The sequence below is a fragment of the Lutra lutra genome, chromosome 16, assembly GCF_902655055.1.
Source record: "Lutra lutra chromosome 16, mLutLut1.2, whole genome shotgun sequence".
NCBI classification, from domain to species: Eukaryota; Metazoa; Chordata; class Mammalia; order Carnivora; family Mustelidae; genus Lutra; species Lutra lutra.
The window spans coordinates 4289351-4308734 of NC_062293.1; the positions used below are offsets into that span (position 1 = coordinate 4289351).

General features: G+C 56.6%; 1 protein-coding gene and 1 long non-coding RNA gene across 2 annotated transcripts in view; both read right to left on the reverse strand.

The window, feature by feature from the left end:
• Window positions 1-3: 3 nt before the first annotated feature.
• On the reverse strand, window positions 4-8678 carry LOC125088106 (uncharacterized). The gene is made up of 3 exons (XR_007123571.1): window positions 8539-8678; window positions 8205-8298; window positions 4-5672 (listed from the first exon to the last, which is right to left on the reverse strand). It is a non-coding gene; the product is annotated as an uncharacterized LOC125088106 (long non-coding RNA).
• Window positions 8679-11279: 2601 nt separating this feature from the next.
• SEC14L1 (SEC14 like lipid binding 1) overlaps window positions 11280-19384 on the reverse strand; it is a 74109-nt gene continuing 66004 nt past the window's right edge. The window contains exon 18 of the mRNA XM_047706928.1: window positions 11280-11322. Within this exon, the coding sequence (XP_047562884.1) occupies window positions 11295-11322 (28 nt within the window). The 3' untranslated portion in view covers window positions 11280-11294. The remainder of the gene's footprint in view (window positions 11323-19384) is intronic.

Sequence of the window (19384 nt, forward strand, 5' to 3'; positions counted from 1 at the left end):
TGGACTCTCAGACTTTTAGAGGAAGAAGTGGGGGGGAAGCTATTCAGTTGCAAACTCTGCTTTCTTATGAAGGAGGAAGCGTGACTCTGAGAACAGCCTCAGGTCAGGAGAGCCCTGGAGGAGCCCTCCCCACTCCCAGTCCCATCGGCACCAGGTGGCCTGAGCGACTGGACTGAATCCTGCACCTGGAATCTGGTCCACAGCACGTGGAGCAGACGTCCGGGAGACGTCTTGGGCGTGGGCGAGCGTACTTGGCACGTGGGAGCACGCGAGCTGCTGTGGCCCAAGGTCAGGCTGTGTCCGAGATTACCTCCCAAAAACCGGCCACAGTACGGTCTCCATCCCCATTGCACACTGTGACCTTGGCGTTCCTCCCTGCGTCCCTTCCGTCTGAACGTGGGAGGGCTTGTTGTTTAATTGTAACCCTTGAACTTGAGCCACTCCAGACTTCTGTGAGATGCAGAAACCAAGGCACACGGGAGGGAACTGGTCAACTGCCCGTGCAAACAAATCGTCCCAAACTTAGTGGCTCAAAATGACACGTTTAACATCCCGTGGATTCTGTGCGTCAGGACTGGGTGCGTGGCTCAGCTGGGCTCTGGGCTCCAGAGGGTCTCACAGATGGCTGTCAAGGGGCTGGTTCGGGGGATCTCCTCTAAAGATTCCACTAGGGAAGGATCCCCCTCCAAGTTCACGGGATGGTGGCCAGAACTGAGCCTTGGAGGCTCTTGGAAGGTCTCAGTTTGGCACCAGCTGGTGGCACCTTGACACTTGGGACTCCCCGACACGGCAACTAGTCCATCAGCGGAAGACGGTCTGTGGGGAAGACGGAAACGGTGATCTCGTGTTCTGATCACGGAGGTGGCCGTCCGGAATACCAGGAGGGAGGCAGACGTCTTGGGGACCATCACAGAGGCAGCCTGCCCCAAGAAGGCCTCAAGGAGAGATCTGGTCAGCAGACCTGGTCTCTGGGTCTTCCCAGCCCGGGTCCCAGCGGGGTGAGCCTCCACGTGCTCCCCTCGCAGCACCTCCCGCGTCATCTGCGGGCCTCAGACCTCCAGCTCCAGCCACCGCCCAATGCCAGCCGCCTCTGCTTCCAAACCCACCGCCCCTGCTCTCCTTTTCTTCTCTGCCTTCTGTCAACGTCTCGCCAGTCCTTTTCCTGGACATCCCACCCAGGTTTCCAGGCCCGAGGGGCCAGCCTCGGTTCCAATAAGCCATCCAGGGGTATCACCCTTGTCCTCTGTCCTGAGTGGATCCCGGTCACGCCAGGTGGGTGGCTATCTCGGCTTCTTCAGCTCAGCTCAGCATGTCTGCTGCTGACTGTTCTCCTACTCGTGCCATCCCTGAGCTTGAACTCATCAGATGACTGAGGCTCTGCCGCACGGGCAGAATTTACGGTCAAGGTGTGGCTATTCTGACACTAGCATATGCAATGGGGGAGTGCCCCCTGCTCGCACCTGTCCGGAAAGCACTGTGGCAAATACGGGTCAGGAGCTTTGTCCTCTTAACTACATTGTTTTTTCGTTGACTGATTCAATGTATAGTTCTTGATTACTCATTATGGCTCCTTCCCTCTAATGCTTGGAGCTGGGTCGGGAAAACAGACATTAACCAAACCAACACAGATGATGCAATCAGAGTAGACACTGAAAGCTTCACATGTGGTCTGGGGTCAGGGAGGGCTTCTTGTAGGAGGGGAGACTGGGCTGAGATCAGAAAGATGAGCAAGGATTAACCAGGAGCAATGGAGGGTAAGGAGAGGACAGGCAGAGAACAGCCTGTACAAAGGTCCTGTGGTAGAGGAGGACACGGGAGGCTTGAGCCCAGAGAAGCTGGAAAAATGGTGGAGGAAGCAGGCCTTACAGACACATTAACAACTTGGACCTTTATCCTGAAAAAGAATGGGAGGTCATGGGACAGTTCCAAGAATGGAGGAGTAGGGCTGGCGTGAGCAGACCGGCACTCTGAAACAGCAGCTGTAGATGGACTGCAAGTGACAGGAGGGGGGCCAGAGTCCAGGGGGAGCCTAAGGCAGTGTCCCAGGCGAGGACGATGATGGGGGCAGGGGAAGAGGATGGCAAGATTCAAAGGGAGAAATTGCAGCGTATCAGAAAGGAGCCCCGGAGGTAAAGTCACCTGGGCCTGGGGATGGGCTAAATCAGGACGGCTGAGAGAGAGGAAAGAGAGACGGAGGACAGGCTAGGCTTCAGGCACGTCGTGTTGGGGAGGCCTTTAAGCATCCAAGGGGAGCCGTCAGCTGGGCAGTGGTGTCTGTGTCTGGGCCTCAGAGGTAGGTCTCGGCTGTCAAGATCCCTCCCAGAGTCCGCTGGACGGTGGGAGGGGAACAGACAGACACATGGACAACAGGTGCAGGCTGGACCTTCTCAGCAGCTGCTGGCAGTACAGGGAATTAAAGCCAGTATTCGGTAACGGCTTTAGTGTTCGAGAAGTCACAGCCCCTTCTTTGGTGGAGGAGTACACACAGCTTCGGTAAGACTCCAGAAAAGTTTTGAAACTAGATAGGGTGCTGGTCGCACACCGTGAAAGCGTCCAACGCCACCGACTTGCTCGCCTTATGTGGTTATTTTATTTTATGTGATTTTCATCTCAATAAGTTATTTTTAAGAAATGATGGCTGCGGGCTGGGCTCAGTCGTTGGAGGGGAGCATGCGACGCTCGATCTCGGGGTCATGAGGTCGAGCCCTAAGTCGGGCACAGACTTTACTAAAAAACAAAAAGAAGGCTTCAGTGGCTGTAGCTACACAGACATCTTGTCTAGAAAACAGAAACGTGATGTGTATAGTAGGAGAAAACATTAAAATATAGGAAATGCTGCACTGGAGGCTAACAGCAGTGCCCACCCAACGTGGGATTATGGGTGACTTGGTTTCTTCCTTGTATTTTTCTGTGTTTTCCATGATAAAGGTACTTTGCTCTCATCTGAGAAAACAGCCATCCATACCGGCGGGCGCACATATGGACAGGCTTATGTCAATGGGTATCCTTAGCTGTGTCCAGAGACACCTGTCTTTGAGGTCGTCGTTGGTACACTTTCCCAGCTTTGCCTGACTTTCAGATCTTTTACACTCAAACTCATCATTATCAGGACCTCAAGCAAGGTTTTTTCTACCTCGAGGCAGTCTGGACGGCCAACTTTCAAAGCAACTTTAACCTTCATTTCCAGGGAGGTTTTCTCGAGAGCCCATTCTGCAGAACATAGGACACAGAGTGCGAGGTCACCCAGGGCCCCCACGCTGGATTTCCCTCCCCACGAAGCAAAGCTTCTCCCAAGGCCGCAAAAGCCAGCGCTGGGCCCGCAGATCCTGAGTCTGAATCCGACACTCCTCCAAGTCGGGCGGCAAATAGCAACTGAGGCTCTGCGAGGCAGATCCGTCCTGGACCCGGGCCCAGCCACTCCTCAGGGAAGGCGCCTCCCTCCTCACTGGCAGCCCGAGGAAGGGGGGGGGGCCCTTCTGGCAGACTGACCTGGCACCACGGATCCAAATGACGCCTCCACTTCCCGCACCTCTCTTGGGACCCATTCTCAGGACGCCGGGGAGCAGCCACTGTCCGTCCACAGGACGCGTTCCACGACGCTCGCGGGGCTCCTCGTTATATGGAGAAGGCTCTGAGGTCACTAGGCATCCACACTTACATCAAAGAAAACTAATGGGGCAGCATTTTGCTGTAGGACTTCTCAGAACCTTTAATGTCCTCGTGGATGTTGTGAGGCTCTGACCAGAGTTACAGTACGTAGGGTTTCCCAAACTTAGGACGCCAGGACTCTTTTGTTACGAGTGCCTTGCGGGTTCCCCGGGACATGCTCTGGGAAAGGATGCTCATGGAAGGGCCATTGGTCAGTGGGGGCGGGGAGGGCCACCCATCAGCCAGGGGAGTCTGCCAGACTCCAATGTCAGCTGCGCATGAAGGCTCGTTGACCTGGGCCTGCTCTCCTTTGCCCTTGTCACTTCCTCTTGCCTGCTCCCCCTCTCCCCGCCACTGCCCTCCAGGAGGAGGAGCCAGAATGAGCTTTCCCATGGGAAAATCGCCAGGCCCCGTGGCAAGGCGGGAAAGAGACTGGCACCCTCACTGACACCGCACCCATGCTTTTGGCTGGGGCTGGGGGGTGGAAGTAACAGGAATCCCTAGCAAGGTGGGTAGGAAAGCCAGAGGCAAGCCCGCCTTTGGAGCTCAGCCCTCTACTGGCCCAGGAGCACAGCCCACTTCTGTGCCTCTGCTCATGCCCCCCCGTGCCCCCAGCATGCCCTCGGGCCTCAGCACCCCGGAGTTCCCCCTCCTCCTTCTCCACGGGGCGGGAGGAACCGCGGGGAGATGCCAGATTCGTCTCTGTCCCCTGGCATCGCCCAGCGAGCTTTCAGAGCTCCCCACCAGGCCCCGGGCCAGGCCCGTTGGATCAGGAGGTCTGGCGGTGGAGCTTTCCCAAGTGCTCCCTGGGCTCAAGCCACCGACCTGCTGCAGGGAAACCCCAGGGCCCGGGTGGACATCCCAGAGCTCCACATATCACCGGGATGGGCCCCTGCAGGAGCGAAGTCTGTGCTTCTGCTTCCTCCCCCGTCCCATGGCAAGAACAACGTGTGCCCCGGGCTGTGGTGGGGCTGTGGTGGGACAGTGGGCTCCCCTCATCCCCAGGTGGACGGTGAGTGAGTGAGGGCAGGAGCGGCCTTCCCTCCCCCGGTGCCATAAACATGGGACCGCGGAGCCCCACGCAGGACACGCCAGGCCGAGAAAAGCCAGGTGTCTCCACTTCTCATAAGAGCCATCATGTCACAGTTCTCCAGAGTAAGTGAATCTTAATTTGCTCTCATTAAAAGCATAAGTAAATACAAGGCCTGCCAGGGGCTGCGGTGCAGGTGCCTCGGGTCACAGAGCCAGGGCAGGGGGTGGGGGCAGGCACCCTCCGGCGCTCTGGGCACACTCCGCTCAGCCCTGTGCTCTGCGGGTGTCCCTTGGTCAAGTTGCAGGACCGAACACAGAACGCCCCGTGAGATTTGAACTTCCAGGTGAGCAGCAAATATTTCTGTAGGATGACTACGTCCCACGTAGTTTTTAAGACATAAAGGCATACTTGAAAAAAATTATTGTTTATCTGAAGTTAGCATGTAACTGGGCATCCTGTACTTTTACTTGCTAAATCTGGAAACTCGGGCCTCAGCCCCGGGACCTGGCAGTCCTGGAGAGGAGCTTTGACCATCCCCCAATCGGGGTCCCCCGACACCAGGCTGGGGGCTGGGGCCGTTGGAAGCAAAATGAGACAAATGAGAACAATGCAGAGATGTGGGTTTCTTGTTTTTGTTTGCTTTTTTTTTCTTCTTTTGTAAAAGCCTAAGATGTTCAAAGGACTGGTATTTCTTCTGAAATTTTCCTTTCCTGTGTAGATGCTCCCCTCCCCTGCCCAGCCTCGGCCTGGACCTCTCAGAGCTATTCCCTGAGGTCTGGCTGTGCCTCCTCTGTTATGGCTCTTCCTAGCTGGGAACCTTGGAAAAAGCATTTAACCTCTCTGCTCTTTCATTTCCTTACCCACGGAATGGAGACCATGACCTTCCCAAGGCCACAGGCTTGCCCAGGATTGATGGAGGCCACCCTGCTAAGTCCCTGTACAGAGGCTCATCACGTGATCATGTAGGATGTGTGCACTTTGCCGTGTCATGCTGTAATTCAATAAAATAATTTCTAAAAAAGTTAAGTTCAGTTAGCAAAGAGGCTTCCAACAGAGAGAAGCTTACCCCATTTATCTTACAAGGAGATATTATTGCTTCAACTTTGAAATGAGAACACTAATTTATTATCTGTTGCCTGCACTCAGCTGTCAGGGCCCGCCACCATGGAGGGGGGAAAAATGTGCAGCTGGGCTCACATTTGGGTCATCTTGATGAGGTTTCATTTTTAAAAGTGAACCTCCAAACCCATTACATTCCAGGAAACTGAAAATTTACACTGGTTTTCTATTTTTTCTGGATTTACAGTAAAAGGAAATATTTAAAGCTTAAAACAGTAGATGGCACTTCAAATTCAATTTTCCAAGTCATCTCATATAGCAAAGGCAGATAAACTGTAAAAAGAGAAACTTAAGAGACATAACCGGAAGAAAACCTAAGATCCCTATCCCCAAGGAACAGACACTGAAAGGAGGCGGGGGCTGGGTCAGGGCTCCCGGACCTGCTCAGTGCCCAGAAAAGTGGAAGGGAGTAACCACAGTTTCTGAGTCATGTCACCCATGGACTCAGCAGCTGGGTCCCCAACATCCCCCCAGGAAATGGGCACTCTGAGCCAACAACACATGGCTTCATTGTTCTGCACTGGGGGCCCCCAGCAGGCCAGGTGGAGGCAGATGAACAATGGGGAATGGCTGGGTAGGGGAAGAGATTGGAGAGACAGAAGCATCAGCTCGAGATGAACCTATAAACCTGATCCCCAAGACATGAGCAAAGTTAATGCTGATAAAGACAATCAAGAAGATCAACCCAGCAGATATAAAGTTCCTCCGGTGAAGTGGAAATAATAGAGGAATCTGAAAATGACCTGAGCCGAAATCACGAGTCTGATGCTTAACCAACTGAGCCACCCAGACGCCTCTGAAAATGATTTTCAAATGAAGTGTTTAGGAACATCAAAGAAACATCAAAGAAGATAAAAAATTATGAAAGCAAAACCAGCTTAAATGAAACAGAACCGAACGGTCATGATAAAGAATCAACTGGCCATCCTGGAAATGAGAAGTAGGAAAGTTAAAGCGCGACAGACAGGACGTATGTTTTGGACACACTGAGGAATGAGGTAGTTGGCAGACATCATGGAGAACGTGACCCAGAAATAGACAAACGAAGCAGATAAGAACAAGAAGTTACAGGCAAGAAATGCAGGAGCACAGAGCAGAAGTTCCAGAATACATCTCACAGGGGGTTCAGAAGAAGAGAATGGAAGGAAGGATACAAAAAATCATGTTCTAAAACATAACTGCTGAAAACTCTTAAAAACTAAAAAAGAAACGCGCTGTACCAGATAAATACCCATTCATAATTAGAGACGCCTTGGCAAACCTGCAGCCCATCCGAGGACACGGAAAAAAGTCTGGAATGCTATCAGAGACAAAAAGATCATCCATGGAGAAATGAGAATTCAGCAGGTTTGTTGTAGTCTGGAGCAATCCGTCCAAGGGCTGCAGGAACCCAGCTCCCATCCCAGAATTCTAGGGCCAGCTAAGCTCTTACTCAGCAGTGAGAACAAAGCCCATTTTCAACATGCAAACTGTAAGGAGAGAGTTCCCTAACCACAAACCGTCCCTGAATATTTACCGAAGAGTGAACTTCGGCAGGAAAGAAAGTCAAGCCAGGAAGGAAGAGAAGGCGACAAGAAACAAGGGTGAACACAGAAACTATGTAGGTTAATTTAATTGCGATCGATAATGAAAATCCAGTAACTGATTCAGTGTGTTAAAGAGTAGAACTGAAATTCTAAAAGTAAGAATGAAGCCTGGGGTCGGTGGTGGGGGGTTATGTTCAGTGGGAAGCTCAAGCTCCCAGAGGAGAGAAATACCGAGTAACTTTCAACTTTGCTATAAAAATTTATAGTTAGGGACGCCTGGGCAGCTCAGTGGGTAAAGCGTCTACATTCAGCTCCTGTCATGATCCCAGGGTCCTGGGATAGAGGTCCCCGTTGGGCTCCCAGCTCCCTGCTTCTCTCTTTCCTTCTGCCCACCGCTCCCCCTGCTTGTGGACGTGTGCTTGGTCTCTCTCTCTCTCTCTCTCTCTCTCTCTGTCAAATGAATAAAATCTTTTTAAAAATTTTTAATAAAAAAAAGAAAATCTTAAAAAGAGAGAGAGAGAATGCAAAAGCCTTCTCAATCCAACCGAAGAGAGGAAGAGGGGAGACACATGGTAAATAAAAGCATGAAATGGAACGGCCGAGGAAAGTCCAACAACCAGTCCTGCAGCAGGATGTGAACAGGAAGGTTAGCACACACGCTTCTAGGCGCTGCTTACAAACACGTCTACAAGGGGAAAAAAACAGTATAAAATTATAAAAGCAAAGACATTAGGACAACAGTTAGTTCTGGGGAAGGAGGAAGAATGGGGTCCCAGTGGATACAGAGGGGCCTTCAATTTTATGTTGTAGCATCGTGTTGTTAACACTTATGGCGAGAGAGGGAAGGAGGGTATGACTCCCACGTGACGGACGCTCACCTTTGCTAGCGTAGGCGGTGTCACAGGTGTCTGCTGTATGGCTCTCCATTTTTCTGATGCTTGAAATAGTTCATCTTTTTTTTTAAAGATTCATCTATTTGAGAGAGAGAGAGAGAGGGGGGGGGAGGGGCAGAGGGAGAGAAATACTGTATCACACTCCCCGCTGAACACAGAGCCCCACGCATTGCCTGATCCCACGACCCCGAGATCATGACCCAAGCCGAAATCAAGAGTCAGACGCTTAGCCAACTGAGCCGCCCAGGTGCCCCAAGTATTTCATCTTTCCGGTGTACATTCAGGGGCCCCGACATATACCCTCTTCCCTGAGTCTTACCTGCGCAATTCCGTGACCGTTAGGCTCCAGTCTGGGGCCTGGGGGGCCAGTGTTCTTCCTGTCATGGCTCTCGGGAAGGGGCTTCCAGCCAGTGAGTGAAAAGTCAGGAAGATGGAATTGGGAACCACACACAGGAAGCCCACGTCTAAAAGGACCACAAAGACAGAACCCATAGGATTCCGCCTTCTCTGGCGTCCCTAGAGCAGTCGGATTCCTTGAGACAGCAGGGTGGGGGCGGGGAGCTGGGGGTTCATGTGTCATGGGGACGGAATTTCAGTTCTGCAAGATGGAAGAACTCTGGAGACGGACGGCGGGGACAGCTAGACAACAGTGTCAGTGCCCCGGAGCAGGATGCTGAGAAGGGGCTACTGTGGTAAATTTCTCATTATGTGTATTTTACCACAATAGAAAAAAAGGACCCCGATTCACTGTCCAGCCCTGGGAGCACTCAGAGATGGCCAGCACCGTCCTCCTCAACACCAGCTTCTGGGGCTCCCAGGACGTCCCGCAGACTCGCCGGCAGCGGGTCAGGACCTGCGCCCGGGGTGGGTGCTCCTGGGTAGAGAGAGACGGTGGCGGCAGCTGTCTGCAGTGATGGCTCGTTTTCCTAAATGCCCGTTTAACGTTAAAAGAACTGAGATCTGCTTGTCCCCCCACTCCTGAGATCACCCTGGGCCTCCCCTCCTCGCCCCCGGGCGGCCCCTTCCAGCACCGAGACAAACACGGATGCAGCAGAGGGACCAACCCAGGCAATCCTGTAACTGGACCAAATCGCCTTGCACCACCCCCCAAGGAGGGACATTCCAACAGCGCCCAGAGACCACCAGGGCTGCCAAAGGGCCCCTTCATGGGGAAGATCTTGCAAGGCCTTAATTCACACGTCTTCTCCCTGTATTTCCCCAAACCCCGATTCTAAGGTGTCAAGGATTTGGGGCAGGGCATGAAGCAGACAGAAGACAGTGTCCCCTCCTGCCTTCCAAGAAGAGTTCTTCTGGCTCTGGGTAGGGGGAGCGGCAGGCAGAAGGAGAGGAAGAAGCAGGCTCCTCGCGGAGGAGGGAGCCCAACGAGGGGTGTGATCCCAGGACCCTGGGATCATGACCTGCCCCTGTGGTCTCTCTGCACTGATTCACTGCAGCCCCAACACAGTGCCATCCACAGGTGAGGAACATAAGCACAGAGAGGTGACGTCACCTGGGGAAGGTCACACAGCTGCTCAGTGGGTGAGCCTCAACTCCATCCCAGGCTCTCCAGTAGCCTCTACTGGACTGTTCTGCAAGGCACGTCCAGCACCCTCCCTGAAATGTGCAGCCTTCCTCCCAAACGCCAGAGCATCAGGGAGAGCCCGCTGGACATGCCGGAACCCAGCCACAGGGAGCCCGGCGGCTCCTGACTTGGGTGTGGGGAGGGAACAAAGGTGCAGTTACCCTGCCTGGCTCTTTGCGTTTGAAGACTTACTCACAGGCCAGGCTTCCTGGAATTCGGTCCCTGGGCACCTCACCTCAGGGCACAGTCCCCGGTAGCTCACATCATGGCCCCAGGCCGGGCAGCACGCTGAACTGTCTAGCCAGCCAGCGGTGACTCAGCCCTCGGAAATTACCGGCTTCCGTGGAACGGTGGGTGCCTGTCGGGGAAGGCCGCCCATGTTGAAGGAGGCGAGCAGGGCCGAGCTGGCAACATAAACCAGCGGCCTGGGGGTGGGAGCAGGGCCTGTGCCTGGGGAGCCACAGACAGGCCCCAGCAGGAAAGACGCAGGGGGCGGGAGGCGGCCACCAGGACTGGGGGTGGGATCAACCCTCCTGGCCCGGTCAGGTGCCGCCTGAGAGAGAGAGAGGCGGGGGGCGGGGGGACCGGCCCTGTGCAAACACCCACGCGTCCGAAACCTTCCAGGGCTCTGCCTCGCTGCAGCCTGGGGCAGGACTGGACAAGGGGCTCATGTCTTGTCATGGGCTCTTCCTGGGCTCTTCCCAGGGCCCGGCCGGTCCAACTCACCTGTGCGCGACCCAGGCATCCCACTCCCCCTTTCCTCGCAGCGCACAGTGGGGTGTGGAAAGGCAATTTCTAGGGAAAGTAAGGGAACAGGAAGGGAAAGAGTTGGCCCTTTTCTTCTTGCTTTCATCTCCCAAGGGCTGCCCCAGCAGAGGGGCGAGAAGGCAGGGCTAGGGGGGTGGGGGGTGCTGATGGGTTCCTCTGGAACTGGGACGTGCACTGAGTCCGTCCGAATTTCCTAGGCCTCCAGCTTACGGCGGGAAGACAGCGGCCCGTGATGCCCGCAGCGCCCCTGGAGGTGTGCGGTCTCCACCCCATTTGCTGCTGAAGGAGGCTCAGCACCCGGGCCACAGGGAACGGCGGTCTGGGCAGGAGAGGAAGGCGCTTCTGTCTCGGGAGGCCGCTCAGAAAGGCTGGCACGTGCATCCCCACAAACCCCTCCAGTCCGCGGGGAGACAGGCTGCGGGGGGCGGGGTGTGTCTTCCAGGTGTCTCTGCTGGCTTCTCCCCGTCTCCCCGTCTCCCAGCAGCTGTCGCTGGGCTGCGGTCGGCTGTCTGCCAGTCCCCCAGCCAGCAGTGGAGAGCAGAGGCGCGGCGGTCCCTCTGCAGGCCGTGGGGACGGCCGCTCCTGAGTTCCCTGGCTACAGGGCTGTGACGGGAGCTGGCGGACCTGCCGTCCAGCCCGGACCTCGTGACTCTAGCGTGAGGCACTCACCCTGCTTTTCACAGGGGCCTGTGGTCGCCGCTTCCTTCAAACGGACCCTCTGTCACTCAGTCTTCATATCGAGGGACTCCGAGTCTGGAAAAGAGGGTGTGGATGTGTCTCTTCCCACCCTCTCTGCTAAGAAGCCTACAGCCCTACGGGTGATACCAGAGGCAACCCACAAGGGATCCCGAAGAGCAGAAGGGGAAGCTGAGGCGGCTGGGACCCTGAGACCCATCAGGAGCAATGAGCCGGCAGGCGTCGTAGGACCTCCTGCCTGCACCGCACCCCAGACCCAGACACGTGCTTCCCAAGCCCCAACCCAGCAACAGAAGGCCGCCAAGTAGGCTCATTCTGTCCTGGGCCCAGGGAGAGGCCCCTAAAACGGCAGGCCTGCCAGGCAGAACCAGCCCGGGAAGGGACTGGGAACCCCCAACCATATTTAGCCAGGCAAGGGCTCCCCTTACTCACCCAGAGACACCCAGGGCCCAGGGAAGGTGCCCCACCAGAAGCACAGGCCCAGGGGTGCTCTCTGGTCCCCTCCCACCGAGCGGCACCGGGCGGGCGGGCGGCCCTGTGTCCCCGCTCGGCCCTGGCTGTGAATCAGCCCCGGTGCCGGGAGCGCGGCCCACAGAGGTGCTGCAGGAACCAGAGCCGTGAACGTCCACGTTCAGTCTGGCCCAAGTCTCCTGCAGGAGCGACGGGGGAAAAAGACATCCTGCGACGGAGGAGACGAGAGGAATTCTGGCGAGCAGGCGCACCCGCGAGGAATGGCTGAGAGGAAGTTTTTGCAGCAGAAGGGAAATAATAAAAGAAGGTACCTTGAGCCTCAGGAAGGAATCGGGCTTGATGGAAAGAGCAGAAACACACTTCGGGACAACAGGCGTCCCTCCTCGGGAGGCTTCCGAAGCGGATGTGGTGGGAGGTTAGGGCCGTCCCGGACTCCGACACTGAAGAGGGGAGGGTAACGGCCCCCACGGGTGGAGGTGCGTAAGTTTCCACCCGAAATGCTAACGCACCTGTGTCGGCCCTGGGCGGTTCGCCGTGGGGGGGCATGCCCACGTGTGTGCGGAAACGCACACAAAACCTCAGAAACACCATAAAACCTCAACACGGGGTCCTAAAATATTGCCTTGGGTGGGCAAGGAAAGAGAAGCAAAGGAAGGAGAACCTGATGCCCAGAAAACACACCAAACCCCCCTCACACCCTCAAACGGCGGCGCTAAGCCTTAAACGGGGGCGCGGTCTCGACCCACTCACGAAAGGCAGAGACCGTGGATCAGAGGGAAAACGAGGGACCGGCCAGACGCCGCTCACAGCCGCTCTTCAAGCCAGGTGAGCCTGGAGACCAGAAGTAAGAATGGGAAAAAGACACGCCGTGCCAACGATTTTTTTTTTTAAAGCACTTGTGGCTGTATTCATATGAAATAAAGTCGGCTTCAGAGCAGAGAAAATTACCAGAGACCAAGAGGGACGTCACATGACGACAGAAAGACGAATGGACAGAGACACAGTCATCCTTCAGATGCCCGTGTGCGCGCCAAACAGCGCAGCCTCGCAGCACACAGATGGAGACGAGCAGGGCTGGAAGGACAAAGAGGCACATGGGCACATCTGGGGACTTCAGCCCCCGTCCCAATCTGCGACCGATGGAGCGACCCGACCGAAAGTCAGCCAGGCCGTGGGGGATCTGACGGCCCCATCCATCCCTGGATCCCACCTACAGACCTAGGAGACTCCACCCAACAGGAGAAGACAAATTTTTTAAAAAGATTTTATTTATTTATTTGAGATGGAGAGAGAGAAAGAGAGAGCGCACAAGTAGGGAGAGAGGGAGGGAGAAGTGGAGCGGGGAGCCCGATGCAGGACTCGATTTCAGGACCCCGAGATCATGACCTGAGCCGAAGGCAAACGCTGAACGACTGAGCCCCCCAGGCACCCCAGGAGAAGACACATCGTGATCAAGTGTCCAGGGAACATTCTCCAAGCCCCGCGGGTCCTGAGCCACCAAATAAACCTCAACACGTTTTTTACCACTGAACTCACGCCGGACACGTTCTCTGACTGTAACAGTGTCCAACTGGAAAATCAACAACAGAGAGACAAGAGGAAAATCTCTAAACGCTTGGAAATGAAACAACACACTTCTAGATAATCCGGGCTCAAAGAGGAAGTCTTGAAGGAAATGTAAGCACGGACCGAGTGAAAATAAATACACAGCAGGCCGAGGCGTGTGGGGAGCCGCCGCGCCGGCGTCCAGGGGGCACTGCACGCGAGCCGGAAGGAGGAGGCCTCAGGTCAAGTAGAGACGCGGGCAGACGCGGCAAGGGGTGCTGAGGTGACCGTGATGACGGCCTCCCTACCCCAGGGGCTTCCAGCCCAGATGGACACAGAAGCAGAGACACAAAGACCACACGTGCAGTGACATCGGGGGCTTCCGTGGGGGGTAATGACAGGGAGCCAGGAGAGCACCGGCAGCATAGAATCCAGACTAGGGGAACCAAGGAAGGCTTCCTGGAGGAGGCAATAGTGCGCTGAGTCCTGGCAGCCGAGGGGAGAGCCTCACTGGGGAGACGGCGCTCTGTGCTCGGGGGGGGGGGGATTCCTCCCAGTATGCTGAGAGGAAGGAGAATGTGGCCCATGAGGGCACAGTCGGTGGGGGGCCAGGCAGGAGGGGCCTTCCGAGACCCTTGATGGAGTTTGGGCTCGACCCTGAGGTGGCTGTGTTTGCAAATACTTCCTCCCCTTCCACAGGCTGATTTCACTCCATCAATTGCTTTCTTAGCTATGGAACCCCAGATGGGAAAGCGTTCTGTGCTTAGGTGTGGCCCACCACGATAAACTCCCCATTTCAAGGTGAGCTCCCTAGGGACCCCGAGGGCACTTGCTAACCTATTGGAGCCATGTCTAGACTGGCACTTGGTATCACAACCAGGAGCAGCTGACAGCACGGCAGGGCTGGGAGTCAGGACACCTTGGGACTCTATCCCCGCACTGAGGGGAGGAGGCTCATGTCATTCAGCTGAGGCCATCGGCTGAGCCGTCCATCCGCAGTAAGGAAGATGGTAAGTTCTGGGCTGAAAGAGCACAGCGAGCCTGTCCCAGAGCCCTGGGGAGGTGCTGGAGCCTGAGTCCGATGGGGAGCTCTGGCCTCTGGGAGCAGAAGGGCGGGATCCGGCCTGGGAGTGGCACAGGAGGCCAGGCGTGAGGCCGATCCCTGGGATCCCCAGCACCCGGGGGCATCAGTGGGGGCCACCTCAGAGGGCCATGGTGCAGCTGGTCCCACATGGTTTAGGAAGAGGGTGGGGGAGGGCTGGGGATGGGAAGCGCCGGGTGACAAGTCAGTGGCCTTGCTACAAGGGAGATGCGACCAGCTTCCGGGGCTGCCCCTGAGCTGACAGACAAGGCTCCCGGCCACCATCTGTGAGCACAGCAGACGTGGGTCCTGCCACCATGCTGCTCAGAGCCCGACTCAGCATCTTCCTGGGAGGAGCACTTCTTGAGGAGTCCAGGGAAACACAGTAAGAAACGGGCTTTTGGTAAATCACCCTTTCTTCATAGCTCTCTGACCCTCATAATTAACTCGAAGTTATGCAGTTAAGGGTTTGGGTCATTACACAAGGCAGGCAAACAAGATACAAGTGACAAGGAGCTCACAAACTGGGGGGAAGGTCAACCTGGTCCAGGTAAGCAACCCGGAGTAAGCATCTAAAAGGGGGAATACGGGTTGCTAGCTGAGCACAGAGCAGGAGCACCCACCCTAATGTGGAGGAGTCAGAGAAGGCTTCCTGGAGGAGGTGGCCTCTAAGTAAAGGTCCTCAGATTGGGCAAAGCAGAGAGAGCCATAGGGGACTGGAACCAACTAACCTGGGCCAGAATCTCAGGTCCTCTACCTACTGGCTGCAGCTTCTCTGGGCCTCAGTCTCCCGTCTTTAAGCCGGGGAAGGAACAGCCTTGGGTGCCTGCAGGAGGACTGCTGGGCAGTGACCCCCCACTTGGTGGAATGAGGCTCGGGAAGATCAGTCCTGGAGGGAGCGTCCACTGCACACCCAAGCCCAGCTCTGGGGGTTGGACTCCTCCGCATGCTGCCCAGGACTCCGGGCCTCTGTCTTTCCTCACGGATTCCCAGGATGTCACAAGACCCCCCCGTGGGGCGGGTGGGGCAGGGTGGGGGGGTGGGGGTGGGGAAAGGCCAGGTCTGGATGGCGCACCGCGTGCGTCCCAGCAGGTGGCGCTGTGGCCCGTGGGAACTTGGTCGGGCAGCTCGGAGGGCGGAGCTGAAAACATCAGAGGAGACGGGGGTGGGGACACACGCGCACACGTGCACACACGTGCACACTACACACGTACATACGGACACATGTGCATGTGCGCACACACTACACACGTACATACAGACACGTGCATATGTGCACACGTGCATGCACGTACTGGTGGTGGCAGCAGGGAAGCCCCGGGTGGGGAAGCGAGGTCTCTGGGTGTGCAAGTGCCCTGTGGCTGGCTCCCACACCAGGCACATGGGGAGGCGAGAGCTGGACGTCTGCGAGCAGCTTTCTAAGACCAGGGCTCTCTGACCGAGCAAGGGCCGCTGGAGAGGGGAGCTTGGGACCGAGTTAGACACCCTGGAAGAGCCCTTCCAGCCTGGTTCTGCTTGGGGGCTGCAATCCTGCCCTCCACGGACAGGAGCAATGGGTGAGGCGCCCCCTGCCACCCTCCCATCCCGCCTGGGCTGTAGGCCATCTGCTGCGCCCTGCCCACCAGAGCCTCGCTGGAGGTTGGGAGGCTCTCTGCCCTGCACAGCCGGGCAGTGTGGTCTCTGGGCTCCTGGGACCACAGGTGCCCTCACCACCGCCTCCCCTCCCTTTCTGGCCCCGACAATGACGCCTACAAGCAGCATCGCCTGCAGGATCTCACCAGACCCCAAGAGGCATTCACGAGCTGCCCCAAATGCCGTAGGTCCTGAGGGTGTGCCGGGCAGAATGACGACCAGCCCTGGGGGGCCCCCTGGCGCCAGCAGTCCGCAGCCTACACTTCAGGGCTCAAGGAGGCCCAGGGAAGCGGCAGCTCCTGGCGGCTCATGTGTCCCCTCCACACACACCATCTCACGCCACCCTGGGGGACAGGGCGTACGGGGCTCAGCTGGGGGCCCTCCCATTCCCAGGCACTGGCCTTTCTTCAGGCACCACCCAAACGCGCTGTTTCTGGGCTTTTCTTCTCTATGTCCTGCAGCGAGCTACCCTGCGGGCTCCAGTGTCACATGGTGAGTCACCTCCCAGCGCCTCCCGACTGGCCTTTGCGCTCCCTGCCCCCCCACCCCATGTCCTTCCTGCCAGGCCAATCTGTCCCTCTAGTGTCCTCCTGCTGGTGGAGACCACGAGCTTTAGTCCAACTTGGTGAGAGCTGGCGGCAGAAGCCTGGGCTGGGGGTCCCAGGGGCCCGGCCCGAGCAGCCCGCCGACTGGCCCCATCACCGTGCATTCTCACTGCTCTGATTAGGTCAAATTCCCAGGGACACAAAGGCCTGAAGTCGCTTTTCAGGAACCAAGTTGACAGAACATCATTCACGTGCGACACGTCAGCCATAAGACATTCCCGCCAAAGGTCTTCTACTCACGCCTCGTTCAGATCTAACACCCTATTCCCAGCAACATCAGTGACAAAGCAAGGGACGGTAAGCAGAAAGGATCAGACAAACCCCAAAGGGGGACACTCCACAAGTCACTGGGCCCAGCCTCTTCCGAGGTCCATGTCATTAAAAACCCCAGGGGGATGGGTCTTGCTCTGGATGACAAGTGACATGAGACACTTGATCAAGGGCTGGGCACTGTCCTTTATCAGGTCCTGGTTTGAACAGCCAGCTGTGAGGACATTTGGGGGTGACGGACAGACCTGAATACGGACCGGGCGTTAAGTGACCTCAGGGAATTATGGTGGATTTTGTTGGTTGTGATAATGGCCTTATCTGAAGAAGAAAAAAGTCCTTGTTCTGGAGATATGTATACTCAGATACTTTAGATGGAAATGTCACAAAGACAGTAATTTATTTTAAAATGATTTCGATTTTTCCAGAATGAAGCAAGTGCGTCAGAGTGTTAGCGCCTGTTAAACACAGAATGTTACTCTGTGCTTTTCTTTGTGTTTGAAATTTCACATAATGGTTTTCAAACTTAATAAAAACCAAGTACAGATCACCCGGAGGACGTAGGACCCAGGATAAACGCACAGTGGCAGCAATAAAGAGAACTTTGTGGCTCTTACCGAGGGGGAAGGAGGGTGGCTGTGTTGGAAACGGCACGTGGGTGCTCATCAGAGGACAGAGCCCTTGAGGCCCCCGGGGGGCCTCTCACTCTCTCAGATGCACATGTCCCACCAGAAAAGCTGCCCAGGGTGACCCAGGCCTTAGAACAGCCCAGAGGGTTCTGGAACTGTGGGGAGGCCGCTGTCCTCGGGCAACAGCTCCCCACCCCAAGACCTTGGCTCTCTTCATCCCTTTACTGCACCTGCTGGAAGGCCAGGCTGCCATCCACCTGCCGAGGCTTCTGGCCAAGGTCAAGGCAATCCTTGAATCACATACCCCTACAGACCAGGCCCGTGCCCTAACTCCCTTCCAGTGAGTTTGTTCTGTTTCTGGAAGGAAGCTGTCCTTTGAGGCTGGCGGAATCTTCTGGAGCACAGTGCCATACGCCGTGGGCTGCCCCCTGAGCGGTTTCTGTCCAAGAGCCTCTCAGTCGGTTCCCAAAGGTCTGGAGGGGCGGGGGCCTTGCCAGGAAGTCCTTGCATGGGGAGGTTCCTGGTGATGGCGGCAAACACAGCGGACTGGCCAGTCCGTGGGTCCTCCCAGGCCACCGCGTTGTGGCTGCAAGGCAGTCCTTGTCCACAAGAGGAGGCACGGTGACCTATCCCCACGACAGCCGCCCCTGAAGCCAGACATAAGGACAGAAGGGTCGCGAGTGTCTGTGTTAGGGCCGTGCATCCACCAGAAGGACCAGAAGTGCTGGACCATGCGCGAGCCTGGAGCCAGCCCTTCGGAAGGGCCGGGGCATACCGCGAGATCCCCAGGCAAGGTCATGTCTCCAGGGGGCAGTGCTGGTTCTTAGGGCCAAGTTCACGGGCTGTTCCCCATGTAACATAATTCAGAGACAGACGTCAGTGAGTGCCAACCTCTACACAGTGGCTGTGCTCGTTAGCTTGTCTCCCAAACATCGGGTGACCCCCGAGGTAGCCTGCGCCCCTGCTGGGAGGAGTCCCAGCTTTGGGGTCTCTTTCCCTCCTAGGGCTCATCCAGGCCGCAGCTGTAGGGCCGGCTGCCCGTTCTCACTGGGTGTCTTCCCTCGGACACCAGGCCCGTCTCCATCCGCTGGGAGAGGATGTGGAGGACAGCACGGCACAGCGGAGAGCCCGCGACCGCACCGGGCTGGGCTGGGGCTGGGCAGGGGCAGCGGCTCCAGGGTCCCCGTCATAGTCAAGAGCCCTAGAGGTTTCGGGCCAGTTGTGATCACCTCTGAGTGTGCGACTGTGAGGTCTCGAGTCAGCTTGCCGTCACTATCATTATCTGCCTCCTCGCCGCGGCTAATAGTTCTAGAACCTTCCCACGGACGGGCCAGGCCCGATGCCTGCGAGCTCATTTCACCCGGAGACCAACCCTCGCGAGGTGTAGAGGTCTGGGAGCCTCCCCAGGGCTGAGGACTGGGACCCCGGGTTTCGCTGGCTCCCGGCAGGAAAATGGGCCACAGCGGGGCCGTCTGTCTCTCGGTCGGTGGACGTGCGGCCGGTGGTGCAGGAAGGCTACAGTCAAGGGGCAGGTCCCACACCGCAGAGCGTGGGGCTCTCGGAGGTGCTGGGACAGAGACAAGACGACCCTGCCCCGCCAGGTGGCTCTGTCAGATGGCGTCCCAAGGGAGGCAGGGAACTGGCTGAAAACAAAATGGTGTTTGCCCCTTTGAGAGTTAACATCCCCCCCACGCTGCCTGCTGTGGGTCAGAGCCGCGAGCCCGAGGACGCGAGAATCAAATGTGTGAATGACCGGACGCATCAAACTCAGTCCTTAGGGTGTGTCTGACCCCCCAACACGACACACACATGCCCCGCTTCTATCTCTACCTCCAAATAAATGTGTCGGTGCTTTAAAACAATCCCACTCTGTGCTGAATGTCATTTAC